We start from the raw sequence: 13,107 nt of genomic DNA on the forward strand, positions 1-13,107 counted from the left end.
ATAAAAATTTTAAATTTTAAATAAAATTTGTGTAATGACATATAAACACTTAATATTATATAAAATATGTAAACTGAAAATTGAGGGATGGTAGAGTAAATTAAAATGTTCAGACTGTAGCGATATAAAAATAATTTTTCTTTATTATTATTTTTTATTTTACATGCATGAAAAGTTAAATTCAGTATTTATTTCGAATGTAAAGGACCATAACCGTTGGTCTCCCATAGTTAATATGGTCTTAAATTTGATTCTTTAATATAGTTGAATCTCCAACCTTATTTTATTTTATTTTTTATGACAAAGGCGACAAATATTAGAACCCAAAAACATGTATGTGTAGATAATAAAGTTCAATACCGACCCACATACCCTCATTTTAAGTATGACATGAGTTTCAATTTCGGGTTCTCCCGAAACAAACGCCTTACGTACGGACCCGATACCAATTGACCCAAAGAACATTGGTATGTCCATCCTTATCTATATGTTAAAAATTACTCCCTCAATTTTAAAATACATGTCATTTTAAAAAAAATATTCTAAAATAGTGTTATTTTACAATAACAAGGCAATATTTATTTTATTTTATTTTTCTATTTTATCCATGTTTAATTTTCTAAGTTATATAAATAAAGAGAGTAATAATTATAGTCCAAAAAAATGTATTGTTTCAAAAAATGGGTAGTTTAGTAATTTTGTTATTTTTTATGTTAAAATTGGGATAATTTAATGCTTTTCTAATTTTTGTTCAATATCTTTAAACGACATATATTTAAAAACAGATGTAATAAATAAATAATAAAAAAAAATTCATTTTAAATTGAATTCTCATTTATTTTAAAATGAAAATTATATATATAAGTAAAATTGTTTTCAACCAAAAAATTGAAAATAAGAGGGCTCTATGAGTAATTAAATGGTATAATACCCGAATTAATCTCTTTATTTTTTTTCTCTTCTCTTTGTGTCCCTCTACTAAAAAATACTCCCAAATAGTTTTTTTAGTTTTGAAAATGATTCTACTTAGTTCTTTTTATTCTAAAATAAATTAATTATTGGTTTTATTTTTTAAGAGTAAAGGATTAAGAGTTGGGTTATTTATAAAAATAAAAAGATTAAGTGAGAGTATTTCTCAATAAAGGGCCAAAATAAATGGGTAAACAAAAAGAATAATTTAAATATTATACCTAATTAAATCGGTGCGGACCTCTTATTTAAGAAATATTACTTGATGGCGAATCAAACCGACAAGATTGATAGTGAATCAAACAGATAAGATCTGCAATCATTCTTGCGAGATGAGCTGTATAGTGTATGTTTTTAAATTTCTGAGAATAATTATTGATGTTCGTCCAAATCTGGTCAGCTTTTTGAAAAGCATCTCAAACAAATGGGTTGTTTTTGATAATGTTTATAAACAATTTTAAATTTTACATGGGCAAGAACCATTGTCCAACCGTGTAGTTTCTCACATAAGTAGCAATTGGGTAGGTGTGGGTTTAAACATTATATATATATATATATATATATATATATATGAAAAAATGTAATTTGTGGACATGTTAAGAACATTAGCAGTTGAGTACAGTATTATTTAGAGTAATTTATTAATTTTTGTTTTAGTTTTTTAAATATATTTTGAGTCTAGTATAATTTGTGCATTTTTTTTTACTGTATTTTTATTTTAAAATGAAAAATGATAGAAAAAGATTTTTTTTTTTAATATTTTTATAATATTTAGGGTTGTGGAAAAAAAAGGCCAAAAAAAATTTAAAAGAAACGAAAGGAATTGATTCATTAAAATGTGAAGGATAATGACAAGGGAAGGGAGTTTTTGATAATATGAGAATGCATGGGGCCTAAATGTGAAAAAGGGTAAAAACCTATACGAGCTTCTCTTATGGTCATTTTTATTGAGTTCTCAATGAAAATGACACATTAAAGATAGTCGGTGGCCATTAAACTCTAGTGGTCACCAATAGGTTAATGGGTGGGTCTTATTTTTTTAATTTTTTTTTTATCTTTTAAATTTAAAAGTTTTGGGACTTACTCATTTTAATAATATTTTTTTAAAATTAGTTTTTATTTAACCGTTGTATGACCCAACAGCTAGTTTTTTTATAAACTTTTTACCTATATATATATATATATATATATATACTTTCTTAAACAAGTTCTCCGTTTTCTCATCTTCAAATTTTTTGCATACTATAGAGAAAAATGCACCTCCATCTTCTCGAGCTCCAAAATTTTTAAGTAATATTCAAAATTTTTCATATTCTTTTTAGTTTTTCCACTAAATTTTCTCATTTTTAGTATAAATATTACTATCTCCGTTCCTTTTTATCTATAATTAATTTATATTTTTTTTATCTGTCATTTTCTAACATTAAAAAGCATTTATTATTTTTTTTCCCAAAATTATCTTTAACGTTTTATTCCATTCTCCTTTTAAAATTAAATATGAGAAAAAATATGAAAATATAAATTAGGGGTTATTTTAAAAAGAAAACTAATTTTTTATTAATATTTATGAAATAACTAAATTTTTTTATATGTAAAATTTGTTAACCACGACGGATAAAAAGAAATAGAACGAGTATAAATAATAGTTTAATGAGTTGGTGTTTGCTGGGTTGATTATGAGTCCCATTTACATAAATTAATTAAAATAGTTTAATTAATAGTGATGCGACCTAATGCATGTGTATGGTTTGATTTTATTTATATATACTCACCCATTGCATGTGCGGAGCCAAAAATTTTGAAAAGTGGGAGTAAAAAAAAAAAAAAAATTTGAAAAAGTGAACAAACAAAGTTCATTAAAATGAAAGTGGAGAGCATAAACAAAAACACTAGCTCAAAGTTGAAGCAAAAACTTGCCCCGGGGGACAAGGTCGTACTAAAGGAGCCATCTGTTCCTCATTACTAGAAGTCAAGAACTCCACTCTTTTGTACACTGAAAAATATGAAAAATATGGACAATTTTTCTTACTATCAGTAGATGAGTGAAAATGGATATTTATAAGTTACTACATAGCAGGTCGGGGGAATATTAATTACCACTTTCACCACGTAGAAGAATTGAATTTGAAAACGGTGAGTCTTAATGAAAGTAATTAATTACTCACACACTTTCACCACGTAGAAGAATTGATTAGTGTAAATTTTAAATTTGTAAATAATTATTAAGTTGAAATCATATACTTGATTACAATTTTTATTATTATATTTCCCTCTCTCTCTCTCTCTCTCTCTCTCTCTCTCTCTCTCTCCTTTCTCGCTTTAGGTTTTTATTTTTAATTTTTAAAATATTTCTTCCTCTCCCAACAACCATCTATTAGCATTAGATCTTTTGTGTAAATTATTGACCTCGAATATCAAACATAATTTCATTTCCCGAGTTTAATCTCTATCTCACGTAAAGTGAAGACACAGTTCGATAATGAACGCACACCCCCCCCACACAACGTATTCATCTTTGGGTTCTCTTTCTAAAAAAAAAAAATTCTCCCTCTAGAGGGTTTTCTCGTTATGTCAAAAAAATAAATTTTTTACAAATAATATCTATTATTTAAAATATAATAATTTTAAAAAAAATATTTTAAAAAAATTCTTATTTAATTTTTTATAAACAAAACAAGTTGAAATCCAACAGTTTACATTTAAAAAATTTAAAATTTAGGTTCTTTATTAGATGTAGTTTTTTATAATTTACAGAAATTAAAGATATATATATATATATAAATAAATATAACAAATTCCATGCAAAACTAAAATCCACTCATTAAAATTTTATTCCAACACTACCAAGAAAAACTTTCAAATCTCAACATTTCCATCATCATCCATCATCATCATCATCATCTTCCTCCGAACCCTAACCGGCAACCCACCCTTCATCCTCAGAATCATAGTAAACTCCACCTCCCTCTTCTTCTTCTCCTCATCCACCACCTCAATCTCAAACCTCTCCATCACCGCCGCCACCACCGTCTTCATCTGCACATACGCCATCTCCTTACCCAAACACATCCTCGGCCCTGCATGAAACACCGGAAACCTAAACGCATTCACTGCTCTAAACTCCCCTTCATCCATCCACCTCTCCGGCCTAAACTCCTCCCAATCACTCCCCCAAATCCTCTCCGACTTCCCCATCGCATACGCACTATACATCACCGTCCTTCCCTTCTTCACCTTCGTCCCATCCGGCCACACATCACTCTCCGCACACGCCCTCGTTTGCAGCGGCACCGGCGGGTAAAGCCTCAACGTCTCCGATAACGCCGCGTGCATGTAGTTCAATCCTTTAACTTGCTCGACCGTGAGCTCTCCTTCGCGCGCTCCACGCGCGCGCACTGCGCGCAGCTCGTCGAGCAACTTGGTTTTCACTTCCGGGTGGATTGATATGAGGTAAAAGAACCAAGTGAGAGTAGCGGAAGTGGTGTCACGGCCGGCGAGAACGAAGCTGACGATGATGTCACGGAGGAACTCGTCGGAGTAAGACGAGGACTCGGAGATGAAACGGGAGAGCAAGTCGTCACCGAGTTCGCCGGAGGATTTTCTCCGGCGAACTACTTGCATGGCGAAAGCGTGGACTTTGGAGACTTGGTCTTTGAGTTCTTTTTCGTAGCTGAGGTTGAAGAAGCGCAAGAGTTTCCAGGTGATCATGAACGGGTGCTCGAAGCGGCGCACGGAGAGCGCCGTGGCGCGCTCGAACGCGTGCGCGAACGCCGCCGAGTCGATGTCGTCCGACGATGAGTCCAGCCTCGCCGGATCATGACCAAATGTCACCTTTTTTTTAATTAAATAAATTATAAAAGAAAGTTTCCAAAAAAATATTAAGTGATATTAATAAATAAATAAATAAATTTAAGAAGAAAAAAAGCATGCCTGGCAAACGTTGTCGAAGGCAAGACGGTCGAGAAGTTCTTGAAGATCGAAAACCTCGCCGGAGAGGGAGAAGGAATGGAGGACGTTATGGAGGCGAGAGATCTCGAGATGGACGTTGGAGAAGATGAAGGAACGAATGGTTTTGGTGGTGAACTCAAGGCTGGCAGTTTTGCGTTGGAGACGCCAGAGTTCACCGTCGGAGTTGAAGATTCCGGCGCCGAGAAGGTCGGAGAGGACGGTGGTTGAGTGGGAACCTTTTGGGTAGTTTGGGGAAATTGGATTTGAGGATGTGTTCAACGTTGGAAGGGTTGGAGGTGATGGTGGCCATGAAGGTGGTAACGGTGGAGGTGGGGCTTCCGGCGAGGAGATCAGTGGTCCAGTCAAGAATCCGGTGAGTGTTTTTGAGAAGCTCGGAAAGGGATCCGGCGTTGGAGGTGGAGATGGGTTTTGGGGGTTTTGTTTTCCGGTGACCGCCGGAGACGGAGAAGAAAGAAGGATAAGGGAAGAAGGAGGAGGAGAGTGAGAATGATGATTGTCATTTTGGTGCTTTGGTTGTTTGGACACTGGAGGTTTTTGTGGAAAAGGATTGCTTGATTTTTTTTTTTTATTTATATAAGATGGTTATATATGAATACTGTACATAAATAATGGATGTCTAGTGTGGTAATTGGTTACATTGTAACATATTATATTATTATAGTAATTCTGTAATTGGTGGTATTTCCGTGATCGCGGTCATATTATTATTATTATTGTTATTATATTTATTAATATATTTTTGGACTGTTGAATCGAATTAATTTTAACTAGATGATATATAAAAAGAAATGAAGGGAGTAGTATGTATAGATTGTCCATTCACTTTTTAAAATATTTGTAAATATTTTTTTTTGTGTTGTAATTGAGATGTAGAAGAAAATATTTAAAAGAAAAACAAGAAGTATATAATCAATATTTTTCGGTACATATTTTTTTTCCCTTAAATACTATAAATACCCTTTTTATGTTTTTGTTTTTAGTTATCATATATTAATAAATATATTTATATTTATATTAAAGATGAATTAGTGTTTGTATATACAAAATGGTTATTATTTTGTGATAAATATTGATGGAATTTTTTGAAATTATAATTAAAAATATTTTATCATTGAAAAAATATTCATAAGTTACTAAGGTATAGTATAGTAGTTTCATATCTTATTTATATTTTAGAGATTTTGAGTTTAAATATTTTTAAATATAATACCAAAAAAAAAAAGTTTGTTTACAATTTATAAAAAAAACATTTTTTTTGTGTAAAAATATCCAACCAAGTCCGTAGGACAGCATGACTTGCAGATCAATATTGGTATAAGGTAATAATAAAATACAGTAGTAAGATAACTTCCATGAATAGTGGATTGCCCATTAACTTTAGCATTGAGGAGTTTTCGCTGATCCTTTGACCTCAAAACACTGACTGGCTTTTTTTAATTCTGCAAGAAGATTTTTAAAAATTACATCAAGTTAATAAATCCCTCGTGTCATAAAAAAAAAATATTATATACTTCCACGAAGACCCAATAAATATTAAATAAACAATATTATTATAGTGTTCGATGCACATTATTATAATAATCCTATAATCAATCCAATAATTTGATTCTGGATCTATCAATTCATCATTCAAGTAACACTTCACTAAATTTAAAAGTAGTTATTTCCATTGTTTTTTTATCTAAATGTTTGACTGAGGTCCGCCATTTTGTTGTTTGTCAACTTAATTAATTTCTCTGATTAGTTAAACACTCTCACAAGAATGTTGTTGTATTATGTCAAGAAGATAAAAAAATTTAAAAATAATTGATAAAGTGAAAATGACAATGAGAGATAAACTTTTAGGTTTTTTTTCTTAGATATACAATTTTAAGGAGGAAACTTACCCATTTTTATTGTCCGTAATATCTTCTGTTTAGCATGAATGTGGAGAGTGAAGGTTAATTTTAAATAGTAATGAATATTTTTTTTATTATAAATATATATATGTAATTTAAAAAGAATTTACAAAAAACAATATATTTTTTTTTTAAAACAGAGAGAGGAATTAATTAAAAATGAATAAATAGCAAAATTAACGAACCATTGGAATTTGAACATATGGTTTTCCGTATATCATTTTCGAGGTATAGGTTCCGTTCTATGCCATAGAGTAATTAATTAAGAATAATGAGTTTTGAGTTGTATTTATGCTGACTTTAATAAAATATCACTCTTTTCATTGTTTTTTATCTGTTATTTTCTAATATCAAAATTTATTTATTTTTTTTTTTCAAAATTATCTTTAACCCTCTATTCAATTTTTTTTCTAAAATTAAATATGAGAAAAATATAAATTATGGGTAATTTTGGAAAATTAATTTTTTTTAATAAAATTTTATAAAATAACTAATTATCTTGATATGTGAGATTCAGTTAATTATGACAGATAAAAAGAAACAGAGGTAGTAAATAACTTTTTTTTAAAAGATGGTTCTAAGACTTTTGTGATAAATATAAAAAAATTATGATTAAATTGAAAGAAACCCTAATATAAATTTAATAGAATTCTCTTAAATTATCAACTTTTTAATTGAAGGCCTATATAAGCACAATTTTTATAGAGAAGTTTATTGATACATAGATAAAACTATTTTATCCCTTTTTTTTTGTCACAAATTCATGTTATTTTTATTTGTCATTTTGTAACATTAAAAGACATTTATTTATTTATTTAAAAACTATCTCTAGTTTATTCAACTATCTTGTTTGAGTTAAACAGGGACGGAACCAGGACTTGATGGTAGAGGGGGATGAAGCCTAAAAGCAAAACAAAAAAAAATAAAAAGTAAAAAAATAATCTAACAAAATAATTATTTTAAATGAAGAATAATGTGCTAATATAACCCAAATTTGAATACACATATTAAAAAAAATATAAAGTATAATTTAAAATTTTGTTATTACCGATAGGAAATATATGAGATTTTCAATAATTCAACGAATAAGAATACATCTGAAGTTTGTATTTTTTTTAAAATATGGTAAAATTGATCATCCTCACTACAAACAACCAAACTAATGTTTATAAAAAAAACGTTTGTTGTTTCACTCTAGCATATATGGTACATTATAACATACATGTATATATGTTAGGCCTCATGATCAATTCAAACTTTTTTTTAAGTTACTAAAATTTGTATATAAGATTTTGAAATAATAGTAATTTTTAAATTTAAAAATAAAATGTGAAAAAATGCAGCAAGTGGGATTTGACTTTTATGTGTCCAAATATTATATTTACATAAAATTAAGTATAGAAAAATCGAAACCACCAAATCTTATATTGTTTTAAAAGTATTTTCTCCAGCGCCGAGGGAGGATTCAGCCCCTGCTAGCCCCCCTGGTTCCGCCTCTGGAGTTAAATATGAGCGAGAATTGTAAAAATACAAATTATGGATAATTTTTTAATAATAACTAATTTATATATAATTAAATTACCATATTTCTAAGATCTAAGAAACTTTTGCTATCTTTCCAAGTCTCAATATCTTTGATATCTTAATAAATTATTAATATTACAAACATTATATGAAATATATATATATATATATATATATATATATGAGGATGTATCGTCTGCCAACGTTCACAGATTCGTAATCTGTGAACATTAATATGGGCCGTTGGATTTCAATCCAACGACTGCATACCATTTTATAAACAGAAACACTGTACACTATTTATAAATACAGTAAAAAGTGAGATGCACAGTATTTTAATCTGAACCATCCAATCAATCTCAACACAGTAACTGAATCAATCACAGTCGTTCAACCCTATTAAAGTTACTGTACATCATCTGCGGACGTTCTATGAACATCCGTAGATGATGTTTGGCCTATATATATATATATAATATTAGTCAAAATGTGAAAATCACCAAATAATTATAATTAGTGTATTCATGGGTATTTTAGTAATTATATCTATATTTTAAAAATTAAGTACCTTGTCACGCAAATATTCATGATGCTGATTAGAAAAAGAATTAACAAAATATTTTTTATTAAAAGAATAAAATAAGCAATAAATGTACTTTTTGTTTAGTTTCTTTTGTTAATTATTTTTAATATTAAAAAAATACTTTTTTTTTATTATAATCCTAGCTCGCAAGCACATGTCATTTGCTGCATATTGAAATCATGACCCATCTGAATCATTCATAGCCACGTACATGTACAACATCTTATTAAATAAAATAATTAGACCTTTTACACTTTTGCCCTTCCAAATCTTCACATTTATAACATTAAGTACATGTTTGAATTTTAAATATTAAAAAAACATGCGTACTTTTATATATCTCGGAAGTAGTAGCACATGGGTCTGCAAACAAGTGGTTGCTTTGCTTGCTTCTCACGATGACACCTCCCAAATGTTTTAAAATATTTTATAAATTCTAGGATTAAATTGTTGATAGGTGACTATAGTTTGCACTTGTTTTTTTTTAATGTTACCAACTTTCAATTTGTATCAAATCAGTTATTAAAATTTTATTTCATTTTTTTTGGGAAGTTACCCACGTCTGCTGAAAAAAAAACATAGTCAGCCTGATTATGACACATCACCAGGTTCTAAAGTGTCCACATTAGCGTGTTTGTCCACCTAAGGTTACAAGTGCCACACCATCTTAGTGAACAAAATCCTAACCCTAAACATTGAATCCCCCAAACACGAGGGGCTACCGCCGCCAGTTCTTTTCCCATCGTTTCATCTCTGAAACCATCGCTCTGGGATCTCTTCTTCTCCCTTATATCTTCTCCCTTATACAACCCTTAGGTTCTTCTCCCATCTCCTTTTCTTTCATACTAGGGTAACCTCGTGAACTTGGCCAACATCGTGAGCTAGCCCAACCATCACCCTCTTCGTGAAAAGAGTTTTTCCGAGTGAGTTTTTACTCCACAGGGCATCCCTCGAGCAACTTGCATGCTATAAAATTATAGGTATATTTATAAATCCACCAAACAACCACAAACAAGCACAAAAAAAAAACACTATAGTTGTAAAAGAATAATATACTAAAACAATGAAAACAATCTCTTACAACGCAGCAACCCAGGCTACCCAGCAACCCTCTCTTACACCTAACGCACACTAGAAACCCTATACCTGTGGTATAGTATTTACTATTCATTATGTCTTAATATGGGTTTTGTTTGAGAGAAATTGTATACTCCATTCCTCTAAGGGTAAGTTTGGATGCACGCAATCATTACCCTGGGGAAAGGAATCATTGATTACATATTTCCTTCCCCTTGTTTGGATGTTAGTTTATGCAGGTAATCATTGAGGGTTGGTAGAATTCATTACCTCCACCAAAAGAATAAGTCATTCCCCCCACATTGGGATGAATACTCATTACCAATAGTTGAATTTACATCTTTGCCCAAATTAGCTTAATTAACTTAATTAATAAAACAATTAATTAACTTAATTAATTAAGTTAATAAAATAATTGATTAACTTAATTAGTAAAATAATTAATTAACTTAATTAATAAAATAATTAAGTTAATAAAATAATTAATTGTGTTAACTTAACTAATTAAATAATTAATTAACTTAATTAATTTAGTTAATAAAATAATTGATCAACTTAATTAATAAAATAATTAATTAACTTAATTAATTCAGTTAATAAAATAATTGTTTAAATTAATTAATAAAATAATTAATTAATGTAGTTAACTTAATTAATTAAGTTAGTAAAATAATTAATTATGTTAACTTAATTAATTCAGTTAATAAAATAATTGATTAACTTAATTAATATGATAATTAATTAATTTTAATTAATTTAATTAATTAACTAAATTAAGTTAAGTTAATAAAATAATTAATTGTGTTAATTTGATTAATTAAATAATTAATTAATTTAATAAAATAATTGATTAATTTAATTAATTAAATTAATAAAATAATTATTTGTATTAATAAAATAATTAATTAATATAATTAATTCTTAATCATCTTAATTAATTAAATTAATATATATAATTGTTTTTTAAAAAGGGTATAAAAGGTAATTGTCTCACATATTTTCCACTTACTTTTTACATTCGATGGATAATCGTTTTTAACCAAACATGGGTTTTCGTTTCTATCTCCTCAGCATTCACCCTCATTCACATTCCTCTTCCATTACTTCGTTTCTATCTCGATTTATATTCCGTCATCCAACGCACTCTAAAGTTAAAATTTATCATCGTAAAAATTTTATGAGATTATTAAATAATTATAAATTAGTGTATCTCAATATTTTTTATCTCTCCTTTGACACTCTTAACAAAGAGCAGCTTAATCCTTATTTTTTTTTGTTTTTGAAGTATATACTAGAAAAAATATTTTAGTTTTTTAATAATTAATTATAGAAGTATACAAGCAAATATTACTGTCTTATCAGCTATGATTGTCAATATATATTTTTTAACCCCTCATGGGACGTCCGTATTATTTTTTTCTTATTTTATTAATAATTTTTATAATCTTAAATCAAAAGACAAATTAAACATAAATATATATATATATATATAGACGTAATATTTAACCTTTATTTTTCAATAAATCCAAATATTAATATATATTCTTTGCTCGTGGGCACATTGGTTTCACATGATGAGGCAGTCAGACCCTCGCTAGTTGTTTATAAGTTTAAATATCAAAATAATCCCTCTATTTTTCATTTTACGTCTTTTTAGTCCCTCTAATATAAAATATGCTCTTTTGGTCTTTGTATTTGCATATTTTCGTCCTTTAGTTGTAAAATCCGCTTTTTTAGTTCTCGTATTTACACATTTTCATCTATTTTGGTCACTCTAATTCATCAACTGAAAGACCAAAAGTACAGATCCGTCAATTAGAAATACCAAAAAGATAAAAATGTGAAAAATACGTGGACTAAAAATACGGATTTTATATTAGAGAGACTAAAAGGATGGAAAACGCAAAATAGAAGAACTATTTTGATATTTTGACCTTGTTTATAATATATCAACTCCCTGCTTTACACAGTACAAATATATATATATATTATTAAAGTTTAAATAATTAATTAATTTTCTTATATATACTCTTTTTTAAGTTTCAATAACTATTAATTTAAAATATATATACACGCGAGGAGATATCGCGTGCATATGTAACCATCATATGTATTATTATTTTATGCACAATATTATATACAGTAGTAAATAATAATTATATATAGTAATTAACAGTATATTTTTACCGTTTCTATATAAGTAATAGCTCGCCCTTATATAAGTAATAACTACTTGATAATAATTTGATGGTTATTATTAAACATTTTTAGAAAATAGTGACTCTAATCAGAAGAATATAATTGATGTTGACTTTTAATGTATATATATATATATATATATATATAAAGTATAATTTTTTATCATATGGTGAAGAATGATGTTATGAGGATGTTTGGTAGTTCGTAAATAAAATTATATTTTAATTGAAATTATAGTGTAAGTTAAAATGGTATATTTCAAGTTACAAAATTGTTGTTTGTTTTGTTGTAATTAAAAATATTGGATTTATTTTTTATTTGTTTAGGTTAATGTAAGTTTAAATCTATAATTAACATGTAAATAGGATGGTGAGATCACCCAAATTATCTATTATTATTATTATAAATTATTTAATACTATTCCTAAAATTTAATTTAAGTAAAAATAATTAATTTAATAATTTATTTATTCATTTATTAAATATTTCATAGTCCTTTAGTTTTATTACTTGAAAAAAAAATTATATTAAATTTTAAAAACAATTACTCTATTAATTATGTTTTATAATATTTTTAATTATAAAATTATTTAATTAAATAAATATTACACTATAAAATATAATATTTATTTGATTTTATTATTTACAAAAAGTATAATTAATTTTTAAAAGAAATATAATATTTTCAATTAAAAAAACATTTTTTGTCATTAAAATATTAATTGTATAAATATTATTTTATAAATATATTTAATAATTTTTAATTTTATTATATAAAAATATTTTTATAATTAAATTTAAAGACAATCATTTTATTAAATATTTTTATAATTAAATATGAGATGAATATAATGGTAGGGGGAATATCAGTTACATTACTATATTTCAA

The 13,107-nt window shown here is 27.5% G+C and overlaps 1 protein-coding gene across 1 annotated transcript; it reads right to left on the reverse strand.

The window, feature by feature from the left end:
• Positions 1-3,820: 3,820 nt before the first annotated feature.
• On the reverse strand, positions 3,821-5,493 carry LOC120269301 (cytochrome P450-like). The gene is made up of 2 exons (XM_039276636.1): positions 4,900-5,493; positions 3,821-4,800 (listed from the first exon to the last, which is right to left on the reverse strand). Exon 2 carries the CDS (start codon positions 4,675-4,677, stop codon positions 3,826-3,828), a length of 852 nt encoding a protein of 283 aa, XP_039132570.1. The 5' UTR covers positions 4,678-4,800; positions 4,900-5,493; the 3' UTR covers positions 3,821-3,825.
• Positions 5,494-13,107: the final 7,614 nt, after the last annotated feature.

Source organism: Dioscorea cayenensis, chromosome 2, assembly GCF_009730915.1.
Source record: "Dioscorea cayenensis subsp. rotundata cultivar TDr96_F1 chromosome 2, TDr96_F1_v2_PseudoChromosome.rev07_lg8_w22 25.fasta, whole genome shotgun sequence".
NCBI classification, from domain to species: domain Eukaryota; kingdom Viridiplantae; phylum Streptophyta; class Magnoliopsida; order Dioscoreales; family Dioscoreaceae; genus Dioscorea; species Dioscorea cayenensis.